This window comes from Lepisma saccharinum, chromosome 29 (genome assembly GCF_977018435.1).
Source record: "Lepisma saccharinum chromosome 29, izLepSacc3.1, whole genome shotgun sequence".
In the NCBI taxonomy this organism is placed as follows: Eukaryota; Metazoa; Arthropoda; class Insecta; order Zygentoma; family Lepismatidae; genus Lepisma; species Lepisma saccharinum.
Window position 1 is genome coordinate 23,595,891 of NC_139257.1, and position 26,902 is coordinate 23,622,792.

At 36.8% G+C, this 26,902-nt stretch overlaps 1 protein-coding gene across 1 annotated transcript in view; it reads left to right on the forward strand.

The window, feature by feature from the left end:
• The window catches only part of LOC145981249 (secretin receptor-like), a 645,142-nt gene extending 641,135 nt beyond the window's left edge, over positions 1–4,007 (forward strand). The window contains exons 13-14 of the mRNA XM_083114400.1: positions 292–702; positions 2,524–4,007. Of these exons, the coding sequence (XP_082970526.1) occupies positions 292–702; positions 2,524–2,652 (540 nt within the window). The 3' untranslated portion in view covers positions 2,653–4,007. The remainder of the gene's footprint in view (positions 1–291; positions 703–2,523) is intronic.
• The last annotated feature ends 22,895 nt before the right edge of the window (positions 4,008–26,902 follow it).

Sequence of the window (26,902 nt, forward strand, 5' to 3'; positions counted from 1 at the left end):
AGTCAGATAGACGTTGTGGTGGTTAAAACTTATTGTTTTCCTGCAAGTAAATGGACCCAAGCATCTTGGCTTTGAATATACCGTGTTGAACAGAACAAAGAAACAAAAGTTCTCTCTCTGCCCAAAGAATCGTGTAATGGATCCTGTTGAAGAATACATCAGATTGCGCATAATGTAATGAAATTTACTACGAACATACATGGTGTATGGAAAAGCATGGTGACGTCATTGGACATTTACACTTTGTGTTTTAAACTTTGTGATACGTATTATATTTGCTTTTATTTTCAGGGCTTCTTCGTGGCTGTTCTGTACTGTTTCATGAACGGTGAGGTCCGTGGGGAGTTAGGCAAGACTTGCGACCTCCACCATGTACCCCAAGGGGGGAAGTCCTACCACGGGTGCAGCCTCTGCTCCAACAACTGCTTGTCGCACTCTAAACACTACTTCCGGAAGGAGAGGGCAGGTTCGTCTTCCTACTACCAATCTACCCACTGCACAATCACAGACAAACTGGACGCAGATATAACACTCTCTAAGAACTACGCGGGGCGGGGCTCAATAGACGCCCCTAATGACGTACGACGTGTGACGTTTCAAGGGGAGGTTGATGGGAAATTATCCAAGAAGAAATTATCATCACCACTATCTTCCCAGTATCCAAGTGTCACGGATAATACACAAGCTAGCTACTGCTCAAATGTAAGTGGCTATATGTAAAAGTAGGACTGTGAAGTACAGGGTGACCCAGAGATGTATACCCATTTTGGAATGAACATTACACAGTTAATTGTACACCAAACTGTATTATTTTTGTTATATAATTTGTGTGATCTATTGCCTTTTATTTTACATTTATTTATTTATTTATTGCAGTTACGATGGAGTCGTGGTCGGTGGAACATCACGTGTTCATGTAGATGCCTATGTTGCAGCTCAGAGGTTCAGCACCTGGTGGTGTCTTTGGAGTTACAGTGCCTGTGGTTCGAAACTGCTTAACCCATTTTAAGATTGTTTTGCATGTTGGAACTACTCCATGCCGCCTTACGTGGAAGTGCCTGCGGAATAACCTCTGAGCTGCAACATGGTGACTGCAATAAATAAATAAATAAATGTTAAATAAATGGCAATATATCACACACATTATACAACAAAAATAATAGAGTTTGGTGTACAATTAACTGTGTAATGTTCATTCCAAAATGGGTATACATCTCTGGGTCACCCTGTATAATTTCTGATATAAGGTTGATTGATTCATTGGTTGAGTTGGTGCTTTAAGTCCACTTTATGCACAGTAAGGCTAATCGGGACTGAACCTACAGTTTAAAGTGGGATCCGAACTATTATGTGACTCCACCGGGAATCGAACCCGGGACCCCTTGGTTATCTGATATAAGGAGAAGGATGCGTGGGTAGTAATGGTTAGTACGTCATGGCGACTTGACATGAATCCATGGGTCGAGTGTCTAATTACGAATTTTTGGAAATAGTTTACGTACTTTCTATATTATGTTTCACCTCTAAACCACTATCTTTTTCTTGCATTGTAGAGTTATTTATCTTCTAGTTTACGGTTGTTACACGCATAAAAACAGGGGTTTTATTACGTTTCAGGAGAACAAACGCTCCCTTAATCAGACATTAATTTTTAGTTTGATTAAAGATACAGTTATAACAATGTTTAAATTTTTTAATAAGAGTGACGGAGTACATATGATTTAAAAGAGAAGGGTTTTAAAAAGAGTGACGAGGAAGATAGATTTGATATCTGGGAAGCTGGAAGAACACTGGAATAAAATAAACAATGAAATGGTAACATACACGCACTATAAGTTTTCTTTTTTACCATATTTAAAATTTAACGTAACGGAAACATCAAGAATTTCTCTAAAAGCAATGATGATTTCGAATTTGCTGATGATATTGGGGATTTATAATTTTTTAAAAATGTGATAAAATTTATAAAGGTGTGTCTTTATGCTTGTAACATCAGTAGAATACAAGAGAAATTCGAGCGTAACCACTATAATTTTTAAGAGTTTCTAGTTAGTTATTTGGTTACATGAATGTTGACATGAATAGTATTTAGAATCACTGTACTGTGTAAATGTTCATGTCAAATGTGTTTTTTGAGTCTCGTCTTATTTTTTTAAATAAAAAAAACGAGTATATATAACTTAGAGTTCCAGGATTTTCAGTCCTCTTACCAAAAACAAAATGGCATGTCAGAAGTACTGTAATAGCTTTCGCACTTAAAGGTATGCTGTAATAATGAAAATTGTAACTCAACAATTTTTAGAAACTACAATAATTCTTGTATTCTCAGAAGAACGGCTGGTGACGAATGTAAAATATGTAGAGCACAGAAAGGAAACTTCAAAAAGGGGAAAATTACTTTGCTGTCTTCTTCAAGCATGCAACTGGTTTACTGTATGTTCATCACAGAAAAAAAACAGTACCAAATTATAACCTGTGCTATATATTCAAGCTTTTCCAATCTATATGCTTTCCTTCACACAGCTCAGCGATGCCAGCGCCGCCTACTCGACGGCAGAGCAAAGATGGCCTCTGAATCCGAAAGCAGACAATGACGCATGTTCAGATGGTTCTGCCATGGAACTTAAAAACATGATCACGCATGAATACTAAATGGTGAAACTGTGACCTCCACCAACATGTGGTAACTATGGTAACAGGAGTAAAAAGTGTACCATAAGATAAGAATCAAAACAGGGTAAGAAAACTCAAGATAAGAACTACAATGAAGTAATGCCATGTCGTGAACAGCTAGCTTACAATTTAAAAAAAAATCCCGTAGAAGTTTTAGGCAAGAAACATTTTTAGACAGCTGTTTTGTTTCTGTGATATCAGCAAGGTTTATACATTGTGCCAGTACTCTTAATTCAAGTGTATACCTTGAAAGCAACAAGTGCACAGTTTGTGTTTCATGATAGTATGCAGCATATATATGCTTAAAATGTTCGTTCATATTATATTGTTTTTTGCAGACAGTAAAAGAACAAAATTGTACGTGAGTTTAAATGGTTGTGGCTCTTTTGAAGTGTTCAGCAGTAGCAACAAAGTATATAATAAAATAAAAACGTGAATATAGGGACAATTACATACAAAATTACTTGGTTTCAATAAATTATAGTGCTGTTAATTTATATTGGCTCTTAGAATATCACGTCACTGCCTACAAGCAACAAATTACATTAACTTGAAGAGAAGGCGAAATTTCCAAATAAACACATGCTGCAAAAGAATAATGTAAGAAAAGTTTTGTAATCTTCCATAACAAACAAATCTGAAAAACGTCCAACAACTAGTAGTTAATGCAAAATAAGTGTGCTACAGTTAGACTAAAACGTTAAATGAATTCTTCATAATCCTGATTAGCTCATTTTCTGGGAGTTTCATACATCATGATTTCTTCCATATATGAATTAGTTACATTTTTCACTATTTCAAGTGACGTAGAAAAAATTACCTATGTAAATGTTGTACTGAAAAGTACATATTGAAATCTATTTACTCTATATTATGACAAAATTTATAGTGTTTATTGAAATTTATTTTAACAATTGCTATCTAGAAGAAAGCCATTGTATAACTAGTATACTATATTTTTTGCACGTAAATTCATCGAGATTAAAAAAATGAATATTTCTAAATGTAATATCAATTTCAGAAAGTTATTTTGTAAGGAAGGTACACAGCAAAGTATACGATCTTCAAACATTTCAGTAATTTACTACTTTCCAAGGTTCTGAAACATGTAAAATTATTGTTTTTAATGCCATTATGTGCCATTCATCAAATTTCTTTTATTAAACAAAAATAACTCAATGAAAAGTTAGTGTAAACGTTAGTTCGGATATTTGATTCGTAAGCCCTGCAATCCTAGAATTCATGTTTTTAAAATATAAAGTATTGTGTACCATAAATCATTACTGGTAGCTATTTAAATTTGCACTAATTATTCAATGAAAACGTTTGAAAGTCAATACGGACATTGATTAACACACCAGGAAATATTGATTTTTGTACAAAATCCACCCCAAGATTTCTCTAATCTGTATAAAACAAGTTTAAAATTTCAATTCATTAGATTGCTTTATAAATTAAAATGAATTGTTGCACTGTAGACCTATAAATTACACGAGGGTATTGAAAAGAAACAATTAATGTCATATCAATGTCAGTGACTACTGCACGCATGTGATGAAATGGATCCTCTCAGGGTTAAGCTAAATAAAAATTAATCACCTATTTTCAGGAATATTGGAAACTGTGGTTCAAAACTGTACACATAAAATTATGTAAAATTAACACTTATATGTCGAAATTCTTATCAACAAAATTTACATAATATTGCGGTATAAAAAGAATACAATGTGTGTGTAAAGGTGATAAGTGATAAGCAAGGGTGCTAACAAAGGAAGAGAATACTGATAAATATAGGACCTAAGAATAAAGAAATGAAATTCGTGATAATTTCACGCAAAAAACGCTGCTTTTAAAAAGTTGAACTTAGTGAGAATTCATATGTATTAAATACATGAGATTCCCTCCAATTTTGTATACGACAAATACATACTGTATGCGTGCACCGTTGAGGATTACACAAGTGAAAAAGTGATTTAACATTTATTTCTGCGAGAACTTGAAAATTGGTGAAAGCAAGTACGTTGCATTGATAAGTGTTCTTGTGCAAGATGTTATCGGAATATTCTAACAGATTAGAACAGACATAGCTGATTCAGAGAAGCAAGTTATTAAAAGTATTGTTAAAATCGTATGTAATGCGTGTTCTGTATGTGGTGTTTTAAGTGGTGCTCATAACATGTTAGAAAAATTAGTGTGATATTTAGAACTTATTCTTCCAGTGATAATATTGTGTAATAAACTATTTGAGTAGTACTTTGAGGTACTACTATCAACAACCAAAGATCTAATACTATTTAGACCCTCTATCGAGCTTGAAAGAACATGTTAGTACATATTTTGAAGTTACAGCATGACATTCCACAACATGTATAAAATTTGTGGTTTACAATTAAAAAAATAAATCGGAATTGTAATTAATAGTAATTTTTATGTGCATGTGTGTGTGTGTGAAGTGTTGAATTATGCTTGTAATTATGTAAGATGTGTAACCTTAGTGGCGGAGTGTGACCAAACGTTAGGGTAAACATGGACAAAACTGTATGGCACCTTACTATCCTACCATATTTTTTTTTCACTTGCAGTTTTCTTAATTTCCGTGGTAGTTCTAACAATGAGTTATTTGAGATAAGTAACTCAAAACCCGATGCAGGAAGATGGGATTCCAGTTCGTGCTGAGTTTGGATGAAAAAACGTATTTATGTATAGCCGTGCTGGAAGTTCATATGTAAGAATCGTGTTTTTTTCTATTTTGCAGTTACCACACGCGACATGCCAGGTTATACTAAACACAAGCTGATTATACAGGAGTTACCAGTATTGCATTCTAGTGTGCATCTGTGAATGGAACGAGACTTTATGGAGGAGAGGCCTATATATGCATCACCTGACCACATTATATGAAAATTAGGTTCAGTACATGGGTGGGTGAGAAGCATCATTGCTTGTCTTCCCGCGAAAAAAGTAGCACCAGTGGTGGGAACTGCTCTGTTCCTCTTCCTCAGATGTTGAAATATTGCATATTCAGTTCTAAGAAAGTTGCACATAAATTAAACAATTTGGAGACCAAGCCTTGAGGATGCAATTAATATATGATATTACATTTACCTGAGTGTTGTTATTTTGCTTGAAAAACACTATCAGGAAGACAAGAGAAGCTGGAGACAGACAGCAACCAGTACAAACCTCAGTAAACTTAAAAACTAATACAGTTAAAACATGTTAATAATATCGATTCCATATTTTTTTACAGTTAAGTAGATGTGACAAATGCAGCTTTACCATGTTACATGTCATCATTATTCTTTTTTCTGTGTTGTTGTCCAATATTACCGCGCTTTATTTGATACATTTTAGGCTATCAACATGTTTTTATCAGTGTTGTAAGTCCTTCTGTCTCTATAGTAACGTTTCTATCGCCACAACTTGTAGAATTTTATTATAAACATATCTTTTCAAAACAACTATTTCTTTATCAACCAGAAATATTGCCACAGAAATATTTTTGTATTCTGTAAACTTTTTCTCAGGTATATCAGGTTTTAAGATATTGTCAGTTTGTTACATAGCACAATGAAATGCAAAATATGGCAACTAAACTCTGGTGCAACCTATCTTGACAGTGACGTAGTAACAGCATTGCAAACTTCCATCGTTGATACTTTCACTGTCTGCACTAAGAAAAAAGACAAACAAGGGAAAGAATTTCAATAGTTTGAAATGCAAGGGAAGGAAGTCCAACATGTCGCAATGCGAGGTTTCTTTTAGAATGGAATCATGTAAAATAAAGAGCAATTAAAACGAGCACGATGTATAAATACAAGAAAATGAACGGAATCGGATAATGAATACGAGATGGCAACGCGCCTTTGAACGGAAAGTTCGCAAGGCTTGAGCACAAAAATATAGTTCCTTAATGAAAACACGTTACAGCGTATACAGAGCATATAAATGTGTTAAAAATATTAGATACTTAAAAACTTGTTGAAATGTAGAGTGTTCGGCACGATTATTTTGTTACAAGTCGAAGTTAAAATTATATATACTGCTCAGCAAAGAAGGAAAAAACATCGGAAAATATGCGAACTAAAATCCACCCCCACCTGTTTCTGTCGCGGTGAACGCCAGCAGACGAGAATATGGGGGAAATTCTTCTCTTTCTCTGCTCTCAAATGGCACGCTGTTGCCACGATGCCTCACAGCTGTTCTCTGACAGATGAAATTCTGGCGGACCTGCCGCAAAACACGACGTTCAGGATGGCGCGGTCAGTGGTTGAAGAAGTATGGATAGCGTTCGTGACGATTCCCGATTTAAATAATTAATGACAATAAAATCTATTGTCATGGTTGTGATTCTTACTATGCGATAGTAAATATTACCATCTAAGAAACGGATTTTATCTTCAATTTAATTATTAATTATAATTATATCCTTAGAGACAGTGGCGGCGATTGGAGGTACCAGGTCAGAGGCGCTAACTTGTTTCGCCTGTACTTTTCGCAAGACCTTTTCCATTCTTCTTTGGGAAAGTTCTGAAATTCTTCTCTTGCAACTTCCAGTACTCTGCCCAAATTACGATCCACATTTTGTGATGCAATACGACCCTTTATGATACCCCAAACATACTCAATAGGGTTTAGATCGCAATGATAAGGTGGAAGACGAAGTGCGGTGTGGCCGTTTTCTGCTGCAAGAGTGTGGACCCGATATTGCGGGGGATTTTTGTTGGTTTTGATTAGCTGATATAACTAATATATAATACTATATATATTATATACTATATAATATATAATACTATATAATCCTAAGTCATTGCAAATAATGTTGCAAAGAGTTTCACGACTACCCCGAAAATTAATTTCTTTCTTTAATTTCGAAAGCACTTTTTTTTACTGTTGGCACTTCATGTTCAACCGTATAAAAATTACCAATAGTTCTTCTAATCAAACACTTGTCAAAGTCGTCTACAACAATTCTATGCTTTTCGGCAGACCTGTTGTCGTAAATTTCCCCCCCGGAATTTCCTTCCTTCCTAATTTTCTTAATGAAAGTGTCCGACATTTGAACTGCAGCCGCCGCACGCTTTGTAGTTTGATTGACCGGAAACGTGTAACATCCTTCTCTCGCTTCGTTGTCAAGAAATTTAACAACATTCGAAATCACCTCTCGGCTCTCACTATGTACGGTTTTGCCCTTCATTACGGTACAAACAACAGACGCACTCGAACTCAATTGACCTTTCGTCCATGTAAGTTTGGCAACATTGACAGGGTGTCAGAAGTCGAGCAGTCCTTGCTACCCCCCACCTCCCACCCGACCCAACTCCCGATCAGCTGTACACAAAAACGTTCCATTCCTCCTGTGTGCTTTCTCTGCGGACTCTGAGACACAACTGTGACAGAGAGAATCTTTCATGCTCTGCGCGGAGTGATACAATGGTTTCGCATCAACCTGTAGTGCGGTCCCAGCTGACGTCACTGTCAAGATAGCTTGCACTTTAGTATAGTAAAACAACATATAGAATTTACATTTATGATGCTTCTAATTGATTGGCTGATTGCCCATTCTAAGACATCACATTTTTGCCTTCTATGTAATCCACAAACCAGGTTTCTGGCAACAATAAAGTTACTATTTCCGTTTTTAGTATGCTGTGCAGTCCAATTGCCCTAACAGAAAGAGCAACTTCTTTAGTGCAGACGTTGGCATACAGTTAACAAAGACAGAATGATGAAAAATTAGAACCTAGATTACTTTGGAATTTTCTATCTTCAACTAATTTTGTACGTAGACCTATTTTGCGTAGATGTTTCAGTATAGTTGCTGCTGCTGTAATAATGCATATCTCTACTACGTCTTTTAATTACAAAAATGATACTGAGGAATGTATCAAAAGGCAAAATGTACTGATTAATGACTTTTAAATACCATATGGTTTATGCATTTAGATAATGAAATTTAAGAAAATGAAAGTATTTAAATTTTGAATAAGGTAGTCACGTATTAATTTCTTGAATAGTTCTAGGCAAGCAAGTAGCAAGCTCTTAGGGATGACCCCACCCCCACAAAGTCCTAGAAATATGTAGTTGGAAGTGTATGATAGTAATTAATTTTACTTCATTAGCAGGATTAAACATCTTGAAAAATAAGTTGTGATATAGTGAGAAAATCATCTTCAGGGCTTCTACCCCCTACTTTTTTGCCTTTATAAGGGATGAGCTCTCCTCCCGAAATAAAATTCTAGCTACGGGCTTGGTTCTAGGCACATTAAGTGTAATTATTATAAAGTACACTTGTGCAAAGTCTATAAACGAGACATATTTTTGAAGTGTTTCACAATAAATTTCAAAAACTGTTTGTTAACGCGTTTCAAATTTTCAACGCCCCAAGCGTAGAATTCATATCAAGTAAATATCGATTAGTATACACACATACTATACACTATACACTAATTGATACACTTTCGATTATATTTGTAGTTCCATGTGTTTCAGTGTCATCTATTTTTATACGTATGTATGTATGTACTGCCATGTGTAACAGTCACAACTAATTTCACTAACATTTTATTTTATCAATTGACCTTTTAATACACTAAAAATGAAAATCTGTGCAATCTATTCATCAAAAGGGGAAAAACAAACAAACGCTTGAAGTAATATTAAATATATTCTAATGCTTTCAGGAACAATAATTAATCGATATTTCCATTCGCCAGAAATTTCTCTAAGAATTTACACATTTTGACATTTCTTTATGTTTTATAGAAATATTGTCAGTCGTCATTATATAGACGCATTGTGATCATTCTTTTTTTGCAATAGTACAAGCAACGGAGGGAAAATTATGGCTACCATGGAAATAATTGCGACACAAATGGGTTTTGTACTCGATTGTGCGGAATGGTATAGTGAATAATATATTAAAAATCTGCCATTAAAAAATCTGGAGAAATTCCGCCAGTTTGAAAAATGGTGTCAAAAACCTACTTCCTTTTGAGATATTTGAGAATTTTGTCATACGTTTATTTATTTATATATACGAGTACATGCACAAGTGTGTGTGTTTTATTTTCCTGTATAGTAGATATCTCTAATATGATTCGAATTGAATCTTTGAAACCATTTTTGTTCCTTCAAACTCAATGCTAAAAGGACGTGATTAAAATGGGTGAAACTGTCTCTCTGATGATTGGCGTGCGGAAGGGGATCCCTTTAAAATTATCCCAGAATGCCATGTTTGACTTTGAACGAGTTCTAAAACGAAGGTTAAAAATGGTAACTTACGAAATAATTTTACACTTTATCCCCCTCCCCAGGAAAAAATCATGTGTACGCCAGTGTCTCAAACCAATATCATTAAGCTGGCAACTTCCTGGAACAATGGCATTTTGTTAGGATTTCGACTGCAATCAGAGAAAATCCTTTCCTGCCAGTGGCTGTGATCAATCCAACAATCGTATAATTGACTATACCATTTCACACAATATAGCACAAATCCCATTAACGTTCTAATTATTTCATTTCTGGGCCAGATTTTGGACCCACGTCTCTGCTAATAGTGATTATGATAGTATTTGTGGGTTAGGATGACCGTTTCCACATAATTTTTGGAAAGCTTCACTTTCTCCTCCATTTTCCAAGATGGCGGACTTTCAACAAACAGAATGGTAGCGAATAATTTTAATAGAGAAAATTTTATGTTTTGGCACATTCTGGCACGAAAATTATTTATGTTGCTATCATTTCCATATCTATTTTTTCCCTCTCCTACAAAGTTTACATCTCTATTTGATAATTTTGCTTCACTATACATGAAAAAATAATAATCACATTTTGAAAGGGGTTAATATACAGAATATGGAGGCAGCAGGTTTCTGCACATGTGACAGACAGAGAGAGATAGTAAGGGAGATTAACGTGTATGTGTGTAAAAAAACAGATAGCAGTGGTGTAAGTACCGCATGTTAAGCTATGGAGAAGCCTGTAGTTAGTATCTTTTACAAGGGCATAGATATCCTGGTGTTACAATACGCCCTTAAAAGCGGCTACATAGATAAACGATAAAGAGATAAAGCAAGAGGGAGGAAAAGATAGAAACAAGAGACAGAGAAAAGACAGCACAGAGGAAGATAAATATAATGTGAGAGAGATGGTTAGGAAGCGTGAGAAGATAGATCAAAGTGAGAGAGGAAAACGCACGAAGAGAATAGAGATGAGGGAGAGAGAAAAATAGTGAAACATCATTTCCCACGCAGCGAGGAGGCGAAAGAGCGAATAAGAACACACCAGACAGGGGTGGGACAATCGCAGAAAAAGAGAAATGATAGAACAAAGAGAGATAAGATAGAGATAGAGAAAAGATAATATAAAAAGGGAAGGAATAGCGATAAAGAGAAAAGGAGGGAAGGGAGATAGAGAAAGAAATTGAAGGGAAGAGAGGAAAGAAAGAAAAGATAGAGAGAGAAAGATGAAGAAAGAGAAGGGAGAAAAAGAGAAGAGATAAATAAGATAAGGAGAGAAAGGAAGAGAAGAAAAGAGGAGAGAAAAAGGAAGAGAGAGAGAGAGAGAGGGGAAAGGGAAAAGATGAGAGAAATATGGAAGAGAGAGAGAGAAAGAGTATGGAGATAAATGGAAAAGGGAGAGAAGGGAGAGAGAGAGAGAGAAGAAAAAAAGGAAGAACAGATAGAGAGAGGATGAGAATAGAGAAAGGTAGGGAAGAAAAGATAGAGATAGGAAGAGAAAGAACGGGAAAGAGGAGATAAATAAGAAATGAAGGGAAGAGAGAAATAAATGAGAGAAAAAAGGAAGAGAGAGAGAGGATTGATTGATTGATTGATTGATTTTGTGTTTTAAGTTTACTTTATGCACAGTAAGGCTAATTGGGACTGGACCTACAGTTTAAAGTGGGATCCGAACCACTATGTGCCTCCACCGGGTATCGAACCCGGGAGCCCTTGATTACTGCACCATCGGGGAGGCCACAAGGGAGAGAGGAGAAGGGGGAAAAGATGAGAATTAGTGAAGAGAACAGGAGAGAGAGAGAGAGAGAGAGAGAGAGAGAGAGAGAGAGAGAGAGAGAGAGAGAGAGAGAGAGAGACAGAGAGAGAGACAGAGAGAGATATTATTATCCAAGCTTCTAGTGCATACAACCAATCCATCCACGAAGGAATGAACACAATGACATTCAGAATAAGATTTTTAACCAGCAGAAGTGAATTTTAAGTTTAGAAAGAAAGCAGTTTGCAGGATAAATCGTTGTCGAGTCGGACTGAGCCATGCTTTTAAAAATACAGCTCTGCGAAGAATTTAACACTCTTAAGAAGGCTGGAGGTAAGACTGTTGGTGACATTTCGATTCAGAAAACTTTCAACGGGTCCGAGCAGAAAAGTTATTTGTCATTCATGCGGAAGAGAAGAATTCACGCCTTCAGAGAATTAGGTCTCGGGTCCTTACGCGTTTCCCCCTCCAAATCCTTTTCCCGCGTTTCTTGCCAATAAAAATCCTGACGTCATTTCCTTTCTGGCTCCCTCGTGCTGAAGAAAGGGGCATGGAGTAGAATGATGTTTTTTTCGCGAAGGAATTCGACGAAATGTGACATTTCCTAAAAAGTCAGGTGAGTTGTAAACGTATTTGTTAAGGCTCAACAAATTACAATATTTCCTCAATCTATGAAGTCGCATATTTTCATTCATTTCGCATTGATTCGCACACAATTGTGGACGGATTCTCCTGAAATTTATGTTAAGGGTTCCATTTAAGCTTACGACCAATTAGTACAGTTTTGGTGGTGGATATGCGATAAGAAAAAGGTAACGTTACACAATGCTTACTGCACCGTTGATTTCTTAGGTACATGGAATGTGGGAGTAGGGACCAACATATTCACGATCTTGTTCATTTATGGAGGTTATCAGCACCACGCTTCAGCCGCCTGTACTCTGTCCCGGTTATCTCTGGAGCAAGGCCGCACATAGCAACAGAAAAGAGGGGGAATCGAGTGGTCAGAGCGAAGCAGTACACTCTGCTGCGAAGGCTGGTGGCTGCAGTCGCTTTCCTCTTCCATGCATTCCCATTCCCACTCACGTCTTCATTGGTGGAGCCATCTCGCGTCACTACTTGCGCAGAGACATGTTTTAGTTCGCTTCCTCCAGAGAGATCCGGGATAGAGTATTAGAGTCTGGATGAACCCTCGAGCAGAGACAATGCCCCATGTCACAAGACGATCACTTTTAAGCAGTTTCAGGGTAGGTTAGAAGTGGCTAAGTTTACTTATCCCCCAGATCTAGCCTTTGCGGATTTCATGAAAAATTCCATTATGTAAAAGGCAAGTGGAGATAACCGTACCAAGCGTGAGAGACAGAAAAGTGTGTTTGTAAACAAGTTACTTCGTTCCGTTTATTCAACCGTTCCGTTCACTGATCCGTTCTGTTACTTTTCCTTTCCTGCAATGTTGACTTGAATGTGTATCGAATAGCATTTCTTGCATATTTACTCTACTCTGACGCCAATAGATGACAATGAAGCAGTTATTACTTTTAATGTGAGCTCTCGTCGATGAAAAAACAACACAATGCAACTTTTAGGATTACAGAATTTGCTGAATTTAATAGATTATTATCGAATCACCAGGAAAATGTTTCATATTAAGATGTTTGCACTTCACATGTATCTCTATTCTGACGATATGAGGCTTATGTTATTTATGTGCGGCTACGAACAGCCATAACACAAAACCTGACATACTTAGGTACGCATCAACAAAACGTAACCTGACTAACCTATACACATGTTTATTTCTGCTAATAGGTCCATATGTGATTAGGTAGGCACGTCAGGTTTCGTGCTGCCTGCATCTCAGTATAGCTCTCGCCACGAAAATAGCTCAGTCAAGGTCGGCCCTTGCCTCCTCCACACCACTGGTCCTCCAGGGTTGCCACACTACTAAGCTGCTCAGCCAACATTTCGCGCGTTGTATGTATGCGGCTGATTTCGTCGGTTGAAATTGTTGTTTATTGGCAACACTGTAGGTGGGTGGCGTGACCTTGACTGGAATGTTTTCGTGGCGAGAGCTCTAGCCGCTCGTTTATTATTTCGTCTTTAGATGGCGGGCAGGAATAATTCAAAGGCTTAAAGAGTACAACTCACAACTCGTGACGAATTTTATATTTCCATTGTTTCAAGAAAACTCTAAGTCTCTCTAGTTTTTAAAATATTTTACTACACAGACATATTACTACCATTGATTACACATATATTATAATTCTGCCACAGGTTACATGTATTTTATTTGAATTTTGTTAGAAGGTGACAAAAATAGAATATTAGTATTAGTTACCGATATGATCGATATGAGCTATGTTGACTATATGATTGTTGTGAAAATTTGTAATTGTATGTGTGTATGTATGTACATAAGGGTATATAATCTTGCTTCGTTGAAATATATTGAAATTTTGCTGTAAATATTTTTGTAAGAAATGTGATGCTGTAAATATCAATGCCACAATAAATTATACTTATTTCAAGAGTATATATTGTTTTCTTGGTTTATTTTCACTACGCAATTCTGCATATTTCTTGGCATGGAAGATCACAGAACATTTGTATTTTTTTTACATTACACGGCCCTAAATTTTTTGAAAAAAAAATCTGATGTTTTCAAATCAAGTTCTGGAAGTATTTTGAATGCTGATCACGCACATGACATTCATCCCTCTCCCCCCATCACGTCAGGATTTTTCACAATTTCACAATCAAAACTTTCATATTCACCATTCTATTACGCCTATCACAAAACGCAATAAAATAAATTACACAAGTGAAATTTTGGTAGTTTACAAACCAATAGGTGATTTTGGATATATTTTGAATGCTGCTCATGGAAATGCCATAAATTTCTTCTCATCACGTCAGGATTTTTCTACAGGTTTCCAAGTTCAATCAACCAACCATGGCTGGCTGACTGGCTGATTTTTCCTGAGTTTTTGGTATTGGAAGTGTCGCTTCCCTGACTTCTATCTGTTTTGCTGATTTGGTAATGGCGTGTTGCAGGTGGGCTCTGGTTGACTCCTACGCCTGTCGCCGGTGTTTTGGTCCTTAGAAGGGCTGGCATAAGTTTGTGGTCCTTAGAAGGACCTGCAGTTTGCTGTGACAATTTCTTTCATTGTTCTTTTTGTCTGTAGTGTCTCTCGTCTGTCAGTCTAGAAGTCTCCTTGAGCAATGATCCTGAAGATGGTTTCGATTATAATTGTTAGTTTGTCTATGTTGTCTTCTGTTTTTTGTAGTTTGTCTTTGACTGACTTTACGTGAGTTTTAAGTCGTTTGTATTTAAGTTTGCTTGTTATCCATTGCATTATACTGTCTGCCTCTTGAGTCTCTTCTTGTTTTTTTTGTTTGGAGCTTGACGTTTCTGGCTATCGTGGTTTTGTCTCTGGGGGCGTGTCTTGCTGCTGTACTTCTGATTTATTTTCTTCATTCTCTTTTTCTTTGCTTTCTTCTGTCTTGGAGGTGTTTTGTCGCTTTTGTTGGACTGATAGGAACATTCTGTAGCCTCTGTAGTTGGCTGGGTGGCTTTCCCCACAGTTGCAGCACTTCGCGGGGAGTTGTCTGTCTTGCTTCTGGCACTCAGCGGCGAGGTGGTTGGCTGCACATTTCACGTATCTTGGTTGGGCCCTGCATTACCTCTGGGAGTGCCAGATCCTCTGACATTATGGCACTAGTATCCCTGGAGACCGGCAGGATTCTACTTGTATCTTGTAGTGCAGTGTAGATATTTGCTATTATCTCGGTTCGCCGTAATGCTACTAGTAACACTGGGATTGTTATCCTCGCAAGGGTCTTAGAATCTCTCTTCCTTATCTGGCGGATTTGCATCACGCTGTGGTGTTCCGCAAGTTCGGTCTTAATCTCTTCACTCGATTAGCAACTTTCGCAGAATTACCTTCTTGTCGTACGTCTGCATTGAGTTTAGCTGTAGCTTCATGCCATCTTCGAGTAATCGAACTTTTGCTTCTTCGTCACCGACGATTTTCATCACTGTTGAGGTGATCGTTTCTACATGTAGACCGCTGGTGGCTTCTTTGTCTTGTTGTCTGTGGAGCTATCTTCGTTGTCGGAGAGAGGTTGGAAGGTGTTCGATAGGTCAATGGTGTTGTCTTTCTGAGTTATTTGAGTGTGTACATGGATTGGCTTTTTAGGGGATCGTTAATGATGTCTTCCAAGTCCGAGGTGTTGCAGGGACATTCCCTTTTTCTGCTGTTGTGTGTTCTTGTGTGTCTTGGTACTGTTGCCATTCCGTGGACTGAGTTGGTGTTCTCGTCTGGTTCCTTGAAGTAAAGGGCTGGTGGCTTCTCAGTACCTACTTGGCTCTTCTGCTGTTTTTGAAGTTCTCTATCCTGATTGGTTGACGATGACTTCTTTCTTGATTGGTCCTTGTTTCTCTGATCTTCGCTGACCGTACAGGGTTCTCTGCATCTCGTATCTCTTCTCGTTGGCCTCCCGGCCATTCATTGTTAGGACTTGGATCCAAGCAGACCGGTTTTCTTTCACTGGGCGCATGTAGCAAAGCAACCTCATTAACATAAACAACGCACAAAGCAAATCGTGGCTAGTGTGAAATTTTTACACCAAAATTCTCACGAAAGCAGTATTCAGCCAATTTAAAGAAAAACAAAGAGAATAAGAACTTACAATCATTTATTTATTTATTAACGACTTTGTTTACATGGCGAAGTTAAGGCATTGATGCCTTCTCTACCACTTAACCATTAATTACGGTGGTCAATTTTTCTTTTATAGTTAATTAGTAGTGGGATTGATGCTATTATAAACTCAAGAAAGTATGAACCCCCCTCCAGCAGATTTGCTTACACTTAAAACTAGCTCAACATGCCCATATGAGCTTTTTGCTCAAGTGTGGAACCCTGTCTAATCCAAGATTTTTGTAAAAAAAAGCCCTCATGGATTCCATGAGAAAGTATGACCCCCCCTCAGATTGATGAGGCTACACTTATAAAAGGCACTTCTGTGAGATTGTTGTCCATAATCCTGTCAAAAATTGATATTTTTTTTGGCCATACTTAAAACTAGGCCAAGACACACACACATACACACATATACACCCACCCATACACACACATATTTACTTCTAGTTTAAGTTCAATTGGATACCAGCTTCAATTTGTTTATCTAATATTAAAACAATGTAATATGCAGAGACCCTCTAGAATTGCTCCGTGACTCTCTCATTTCTTACATCATAAACATATGATTTTTCACCTATGAGAATAACACTACATATGGTGTCATCAGGTAATGCCTCATGGAATTCACAGATAATTTTAATATTTGTCCTGTCATTCACCACAACCTGTTTCCTTTTTGAAGTGTTGATTACAAACATGGGTCTCTGTGCTTTGAATTCATCTGGTGTGTAATACATGTCAGTATTGCCAGTAGTGACCCTTTTGAAGGATGTAAAGGCTTCATATAATTTGAGGAAATCATTCTTGGACATGTCTAAATTGTAATTTTCTCTAGGAAAAACCTCATTTCTGCCATTTTTAAGATATATGTTCTTGATGTTGCAGCTATCAAATTTACTTGAATTTTTTTCCTGATTGTTGTGTCTTCCAGTCTGAAACAATACCACCACAAAATCAGGCATGTCGTATTGTATACTGGAGAATGAATTTGTAGCATCAAACTCATAATAAGTACCAGTTGCGGGCTTCTGTACACATTGATATGTATAAAATTGCAGAGGAACCTGTGGATTTTTTACTATATCTGCTTTGTATTTAAGAGCATAACTGGCCTCGTATTCAACAACAGGGATTCTTAACTCCATAGTCTGAATAATGCATTTGCCTGCATCTGGTAGGGTATTAGGCAGAGCTTCCCCTGTAGGGTTTATTGCACTGTACCTCATCAAAGCATTGTTATCATTTGCAGCTCTTCTAAATGTAATTCTTAACCCACCCTTCCACATAATTTATTTGTAATCTGAGAAGAATCCTGGCAATAGGCGCATAGGGAACAGCACAGTGTGGTTTTTAGATAATATCTTATCACCAGCCTCAAATCCACCTATTTTGTAGTAAGAAGCCTCGGTTTTGGATAATTTTAATGTGGCCAAAGCTGTGGAGGTAATGCCGGGATAATCCACTCTGTTTATAACAACGCCATGTTTTCTGATCTCAATTTCAGAGAATAGATGCGGCACAAAATTATCAACCAATCTTATATTTGAATTTGCCGGATAATCTGTACCATCGAGCTTTACAACATCAAATTTGATGTATAGATCTGCTCTGTGGGGGTGTATAAACCCATCCCCTACATCAAGATCAACCTCAATTTCTGTGTTGGGTTGATTTAAATTTGCAAATGTCCTACTGTTTGGGGGGAATGATTGTAGCTCATAACTCTCAATATTTTCCATTTTTTTCTTGTATGTATTTTTATTTAAATGTTAATCTCTATGATTGCAGTTGTTGTGGCTCCAGCAAAATCAACTAATTCTTCTTTTTCATTAGTGACCATCAATTCAATATAATCTATTCTATTATGACACACAGGAAAATATAATGTTGGGGATGGATTGTAGATGATGGGCTCCATAAATTCAGAATTAGGTTTGAATGTTGCAATGATGCCGGTTTGTTTGTGAGTGCCTATGCCATTTGATTTGGTGATCATACCCTCAGCCACATTACAGTGAATATTTAGAGTCTCTATGGCTAAGAATTTAGGTATATTCATAGCAGTGTGTTTGATGCCTGGTTCAAGTTTTGTGTTGTTCTCAAAGCCTAACAGCTCTCCTATAGTACCCAGATCCACTGTTTCTGTAGCAGATACAATTTCTACTCTGTGAGTGACAGAATTTTGAGTTAATACTACACCTCTGGGTAATTGAGCATTTAGAGTGGATAGATTATACTGCCCTGGAGTGATGACAATTTTTTCATCCCCTACTGCAATTGTGTTGTTGTGGTGTGTAATATTGGGGATTAGGTACATGCCATAAAATGCTCTGAGAGCTATTGTTTTGGGATACACAATATCATCATGCAATTTGAGTTTCAATATTGAATTTTGGCTGGTGAGGTGGAATACCCCCATGATGTTTCAGGTACCACAAGGCTTTTTGAAAATTTTCAATTGATGGTTTATTTATTTGAGACATATATCTAAGACCAAACAAACACAAATGTCCACAATTAACATCTTTGAAATTTTGAACGCGGGCATTATTGTAATAAAGATTAGCTGAATTTAGATATTTTATTAAATTTTCAGGTGGAACACCTCCAAATGAATCAAACACAAATGCCTCATCTTTTAAATATTTAAGATAGCAAATCCAGTGAGTGCCCTGATTTTTGTACTCATCCAAATTAACAATGCCACACTCTTTGTTGAGTGGTTGTTCTGGTAGAGAATCAGACATGTACACACCTCTAAAATGTTTGATGCCCAGTGGCTTGATTAAAGCTTCAATATCTTGGTTTGTAAGCGGCTCTTGTTTTTTTTAAACTTATTCATGGCTCTCTTAACACCTTTGCCTTGTTTCTCCATGGCCAGGTTATGGCGCTTCAATTCATCTAATTCTGCCCTATTTTTCTTGGCATCTATTACTGTTTTTGCTATGGCAGCTGATCCCCCAGCCAAGCTCCCAACAGCCCCGAGAGCAGCTAAGATGGCTGGGATGGTAAATATAAATCCCCCCACATGTGATTTTTTTCTTGATTGCTGTAATTTTTTTAATTGGGGGGTACTAAGTAACAATTTCATACCATGCCCTTTTGCAATACAAGAATTTTTTTTCTTGCGCTGCTTTTTGGTCAAAAGACTGTCAATAGTTTTAAGTGATTTGAGACCTGCATAAGGTATTTGATACATAACACCCTTGGCCTTCATTGTAGGTTTAGTATATACATATTCACAACCCCCACCCCAGTTTTTGTTTGGTGCTCATAGCTATGGTGGTTCCCAATGCTGCTATTTTTTCACTCAAAGATGCATCTTTGCTTACAAATCTGCCAAATGCAGCCTCTTCTAATTTCTTGTCTGCAACATGTCTCTTGTCAAGATCAGAATGTGTGTTGTATGCAATATCATGGTCTCTACAAGCAGCATCTAAGGGATTAACACCAGGATCCCCTCTGTTTAATCTATGATCCAGTTTTGTGCCTGGACCACAATACTGATAACCTGGAATATGTAGTTCAAATGGCAGCTTGTTTATAATGTCATTAACCAAGCCCCGACCCTCAGAAATATTCCAAAATTTGGGGGGTAGAGTATTAATTATTTTTATAAGATATCCAATCCCTTTAGTGTCATTCACTATAAAATTAGACAATTTGGTGCTTATCATGTCCATAATTCCAACCTTTTCATTGTAAAAATTGTTGTTGCCAGCATTTTCCTCCCCAGCTATCACCAATAACCTATCTACAAGTTTCCTGACATCATCAACCCATACAAATTCTTTGGGCAGGGTGTTGTATTGTTTGATTCCACTGCCAGTCTTGATCTGTGACCATATGGGCTTGATTAAATTATTGTATTTTGCCCCACTGCTAGACTTGACTCTTTTTTGTGTGGGATCATTGTTCTGGTATAGAGCATCTGATTTTATTAATATTTCTTTGTAATCCTCATAATCTTGATCTGTATAGCTGCCAGGCCTTTTCCTAGTCATCAGTTCCCACAATCCAGGTGTTCCGAGATACTTAACAAAAGCACCTTTTTCTCCAAGTCGAGATTCTGAATATACAATTATATCATCTCCCATAAATGTTACTCTGAAATTGCCAATTCTATGTATGATGCTGCCATCAAGCTCTGTGTCAGCATATAAGCCAAAAACCTCATCTTTATTGTCTTTAGGTGTGCTTAAATATTTTTGAGCAAGAAGACCCAATTCAATAGGATCCTGACTAGCCTCAATTCTTCTAGGAGCAATAGGACTAGGTGTATGAATACTGGAAAGTGGGGTGAATGGATAATCTAATATGTTCCTTGCAGCTACAGGTACAAGCTCCGTGAGCAAATTTTGATTCTGCTCTGTAACAGTTTTGATATTCTTACCTAAATTATTAATAGCATCAATTACAGGCTGTTCTGTTTGTTTGTGTTTTTCATAAATTCCTCGGTTCTCTGATTTCCATCCCTTAAATCTTTTTACAAGATAATCTCTTAATTTAAGATCATCAATTATTGGCCTTTTCATGTTTATTTATATATGTTTCAATGTCCAAAAAATTGTTGATTTTATTTCTGTATTTACCAGTATTAGGTGTTCTTGTCATATCAATTGTGACAAACCCATAACTGTCCTGGTTCCAGCACCTGCTGCAAAACTTGGAAAAATCATTGTAGCTCAGGTCCCCACCTACATATTCATCATGTATGTGTTTGAGGTTGGTATGGTCTTGATGAAATATACATATAAAATTGCTGTTGTCACGGATCAGTTGCTTGGGTATTTTTGAAAAAGTCTGTGCCAGGTAGAAGCAATCAATGTTTTTGTGCCGGCCCTGTGTAAAAAAATTTCTAACCTTATTTTGATTATCCAGTATAATGTCATCAAACACAACAACAGAATTATCGAGACATTCATCAAGTGGCTTAACATCTGGTTCAAAAGTGGCAATATCCAATCCATCATATAGCTTCATCAGCTGCTGATATTTCAATTGTTCCAAGCTCTTAGAAAAAACATACAAGTGCCTGTTTCTCCAGTCTAACCAGCTGGGTGCCAATAAAAAATTATCAACCATTAGTGTAGTTTTACCACAAGCAGATGGCCCAACAATAAGACACCTAATATTATCAGGCAGCAATTTTCTATTTCTCTTATTCTGTTGTTCAGGTTCTGGGAGCCTTTTTATAACATCCCAGGTGCTCATATTATTATTTTGTTTGCATCGATCCAGCTGTGTTCTGGAAGTCCTAGCCATTTGACAAGTAACTTGTTGCCTTTTCTGCGGATATTTTTTTCTATGAGATATGTGTCAGGCTGTTTAGTTTTGCTGAGCTCTTGTTCATAGAACCTGCCTTTGAGAATTTCTCCTCGGTGATCCTTTATTATATATGTGTTAAGGGTCCCGGGTTTAACTTGAACCACTGTAAATAATTCAGTGCTCCAGTTTCTTGTAAAGCCTCTTTTGAATAAGTGCTTATATTTGCTGATTCTTACTTGATCCCCCACCTTGTATTTGGCCTTTCTTGTTGTTGGCTGGTATCTAGGATAATAAACAGTGCTGATCAATTTTTGCTCATCAGATGAAGTTACTTCAGAGGGTTTCATGTTGATTGTGGAATGGACCGAGTTGTTATATTTATGTAGAAGTTCTGGAAGAATATTAATACATTTATAATTACCTTGAAGTGTAAATTGTTTATACATAAGATTTTTTAAGGTTCTGTTGAATCTCTCTACAATTGAGGCTTTGAGATCACTGTAACTCGAATAATGTTGTATTGCCTGGCTTTTAATAAATTGTTGAAACACTGAATTATAAAATTCTTTGCCATTATCTGTTTGCAAATAGCACGGGGATCTTCCACTCTGATTGATGATTGTCCTGAGGGCTTCTGTAACACATGTTCCAGTCTTGGATTTGAGTGGCACAGCCCAGGCAAATTTTGAAAATGTGTCTATTACAGTGAGTAGATACTTGTAGCCCTTGTTGATTTTGTCTAAGTTTTTCAACTGTCCACTTGCCATTTCAATCAAGTCGCTCTGCCATAAATCATCTATGCCCTTTGTGACTACTGGGAGTCTCTTAAAATTATGTCGGGCTTGTCTGTGTAATTCATCAACAATAATTTGTCTAGACATAATATGTAAACAAGAATATTGCAACTATAGGGTGTTCAGCAGCTGAGACTGCAGGATTTTCTAAATACAATTTGTCTCCAATTTGTATTTTAAATTCCAAAGAGCCATCATCTTCAACATAGGCTGTTTCTAATGTATTGGGGTCTGTAAAATCCTCCAATTCTATACTGGTGATTTTCACTTTGTTATCAGCATTTGTTATTGATAAGGTGGGGTAGTGGTGTGCCTGTGGCTGAAGCCAATATTTGATCTTGATTGGTCTCAATGTGCCCCCAACAAAAAATTGGTAATAAAATTGTGCAGGGGACAGCATATATATTTTGCCACCTGGTGTAAATGGAGAATCATATTCTTTGTTGGGGATGCTGTACAATTCAAGAATTACTGTATGTTTTGGATTCTCGATTATGCCTGTTATTTCCTTTTCTGCTGTGAGCAATCTGCTTGTTACAGATTCAAGGTGCTCATTGATGGTCCTAACAATCTCATCGTGCCCCGGCTTGATTCTTATGTCCACAACAAGTTTTTTGTATTGTTGCACAATTTCTTGTAGCTGGGTGGCAAAAACAGACAGAGCATTTGCTTGATTGGATTCCATGGTCCCTAGCTGTTGCTTGATATTAGCTACAATTTGTTGCAAATTTTCAACAATTGCCAATTTTGAATTTTGAGCAGTAAGATCATGGACCTGCCTTCTGATATCCTCAAACAGGGCATGCAATTCATTAATATGTTGATTAGTTGGAAGAGTGGCCACTGTCTGAGTGAGATGTTTGATCTCTGCCTGGATATTCTTGATATCTTCTGATTTCAATATGCGATTCACTGCTCTCTTAATATTTTTAAGTTCCTGTGATGTAGGCAGATTTGATACTGTATTTTGCAAAAATTCAAGTGCCAATTTCACATTGTTTAATTCAGAAGCATCAGCCACATTTTGCATAGCATTTTGGAGCAGGGCTATATCTGCCTGAGAGGGTGTGGATTGTTGTAAAATTTCAAGTTTTGTTTGAATATCATCTATCAAGTGATGAAAATGAGATAGTTCAGATTCAGTGTTGAGGTTTTCAAGCTTTGTGATTTGTTGCTGGACACTGACAAGGGTATCTACAATACCGGGCAATCTGGATTCTAGTACATTTGCCAAATCACTTTGCACTGTTGCTATTGTACCTTCAAGATGGGTTATGGAACTTTGAATTTTTCCAAAATCTTCATATGTTTCAAGTTGCAGCTTAATATTTGCTACACTCCGAGTTATTGCATTCAAAGCATCAGAAGATGGCAAATTGTTCATAAAATTTTCAAGTGTCTCAATTTTTTCTTTAACCTCGGCTATGGCATTGTTCGAGGGGTCCAGATTAGGTATTTGGAGTGACTGAATCTGTTCCTTTAGAGTGGAAATCACTAGATCAAAATCTTCTTGTGATTTTATGCTTTTGACAATTGTTTGGAGCTGTGTCTGGACATTATTTATTTGCTCCTCCAATTGTTGTTTCAATTGCTCAGAGTTGTTAGCCTGGGTCTTAAATTTGGCTTGAAGAGCTGCTACAGCCTCTTCCAAACTTTGAAAATTATCCAATGTGGCCAAATCAGTATATTTCTGAAGCAGCAATTTGAGTTCAGAATCAATTTTAAGAAGAGGGTCCATGCATTGCGATTGCAAATTTGTAATTTCTAATTGAAGACTGGCATTGAGAGTGGTTTGTAGAGCTTGTAAATCACTTCTTAATTTCTTGACTCTGACATCAAGCATCAAAATCTCATCACTGTGATCTTCATGTCTTGTATGGCCAAAAATATCATTAGGCATTTTGTTTAGTGGTTATTTATTATAGAGTATCTGATTCTTAATTCTATAAAAAAAGGTATAAGCTTATCATAAGATCCAGGGACCTCAATATATAAGCAGTCACCAGCAGAAACAGTATAAACAGTGCCAGAAATCATGTTTGAGTGCTTAATTCTGTAAATATTTCTCCCTACTGAAATTTTAACATTGCCCTCAGGGGTTGTAATAAATTGTAATTGACCACCTACAGGTAATTGGTAATGATTTAAATTATTGTTAAATATGTACAATGTTTTGCCTGTTTCATCATCAACATCTGTAAATATGCTGTTCAGATGAATAATTAACAAATCACTCAGTTTAGACAGCATATCAGAAGAGGGTTGTGGTGTTGGCAGGTCCATAATACCTTGTTTTTTAAACCCAAATAAGTTCATAGGCATGTTTATTTATTTCAAATCATGCTCTGTAATTGGGCATTGATTGCCATTTTTCAAATCACAATGACCCCATGGTAAAGTATGTATGCCACATGATAAAATGCATCTCTTATCATCTTGTGGGTCCAGAGCCACTTTTCTTACAACATTTGAAGTCAATAGGTGATCCACACTCTGAATTCTGGATTCTGATGTTTTGATTAAACTCTGGGATTTGAGACAATTTTTATAATCTTCAAATTGGAGCTCTTTTTCCACAGCTACTTTGCCAATACCCTTGGCTTTTTTAGCAGCAAAACCACTACATGTTTTAAAACTGTACATCTTGGCACTTAACCCAGCAAATTCCACAATAACATCACCAAGTGTCTCATCTTTTAACTTGCCGGGCACCTTTTTGTTGTGGGGTTGAATATTCAAATGGCCTGGCAATTCACTGGTATCAAAATATTTAAACAATTCAGGCTGTGCCATATCTTGATAAACATCTTCTGTTTTAATATCAAGAATAAAACTATCCGTGTCCATGTACATCAATTTTATATTATCACCATAAAAAGGTTTCAACACATCATAATACAATGTTAACATATGTGATTTGGCCAATTCCAATATTGCAGCCCCTACATAAATAGGTTTATCAAACTTAATTTTTGTTTTTTTCATGTTGAAAAGTGCCATATTTTCATCATAAATTCTTCTATAATTGAAATTAGGCTTTGCAACCAATTTTTTGCTCAGGCTGGGGTCATTAATTATTTTAACATCGGTATGTTTTCTGACATTTTCAATTGTTTTGCCATATACAGAATTGACCATCAATTTAAACAAGGCCTTATCAAATTGGCTCTTTGCAGATGTTCGAAGCTCCGTGTTTGTATCAATATATGATTTCAACCATCTTGAGTGCCTGAACCTCAAAACTTTGCCAATTTTGGTCACTTGAACACCATGTTTCATCAGGAACTGGAGGTTTTTGTAATATATGACATAGCCTTGTTTTGGATCCAGTGTCATCATGAGCTTCTTCTGTTTAGAGCCAGGTGAGCACTGAACCTCGGGAATTGGGGGCAGATTAGAAAATTTGTTGTGTAAATGATCTGGAATTGCCAGATCAACCTCTAAGAATAGGCCATATTCACGGTCATCATAGTTCTGAAGATCTTCAATATTGAAATCTTCAACCCATTCAAGCCCTGCATATGGCAGTTTTTGCATCATAGCGTGACCATAGAGGCTGTTGGCATCTACATACACTATATAATTTGATGGCCGTGCTGGATCATAATCAGGCATATATTTGTTATTTGCTCTGGCATATCTCTGAGAACATTGCACCATGCCTCCTCTTATACATTGCTCCATAAATAGATACATATCTTGATCTTGGATCAGATCCAATTGCTTTTTGGTGTTTAAAAACATTGCAGACCATGCTAGGCCCGGGGCACTGTAAAAATACACTGGGTCCAGTTTATAATTTTGCATAGAAGATTTTCTGAATGCCTGCATTATATCAGCTAAGAGGGTCACATCAAGTTTCAAATAAGCCATGTGATAATCACCAAATGTCTGGCATTTTAAATTGTTCCACATCAATTGGGCATGGTGATAATCATCATCACTGATTCCAGATCCTCTGATTTTGCTGTAAAACTCTTCTTGTGGTGGCAAAGAACACTCATCAAATTTAGAAAAATCTGTAACATAGTCATATGGATATACACCCTTGCGCCTAATTAATTTCAGGTCCTGATTTGGAAACAATGCACGTGTGATTTTGAATTGATCATCAGATAATTGAGTGGCCAGTGTAGCCAGGCTAGCAGATAAAATTCTGTAAGAATCAAGAAATCTTATGTGAATAGGAACACCATTAACTTTAATTATTTTGCTAATAGATATATATTTCTCATCATTTTCAGCTAAAATATTTAAATTCTGCTTGTCAAACCCCTCATATCTGATCAGATGATGGAAATCATAATTGGATGCTCCATGGCAAAATATGGGGACAAATCTTGGTCTCTTGATCTGAATATTACAGCTATTACACAGGGCCATTTTGAATTTACCATCTGTATGAGAATGGTGTTTCACCTTGATATTTGTATCTGAAAATTCAGAATCACATACCGGGCATTT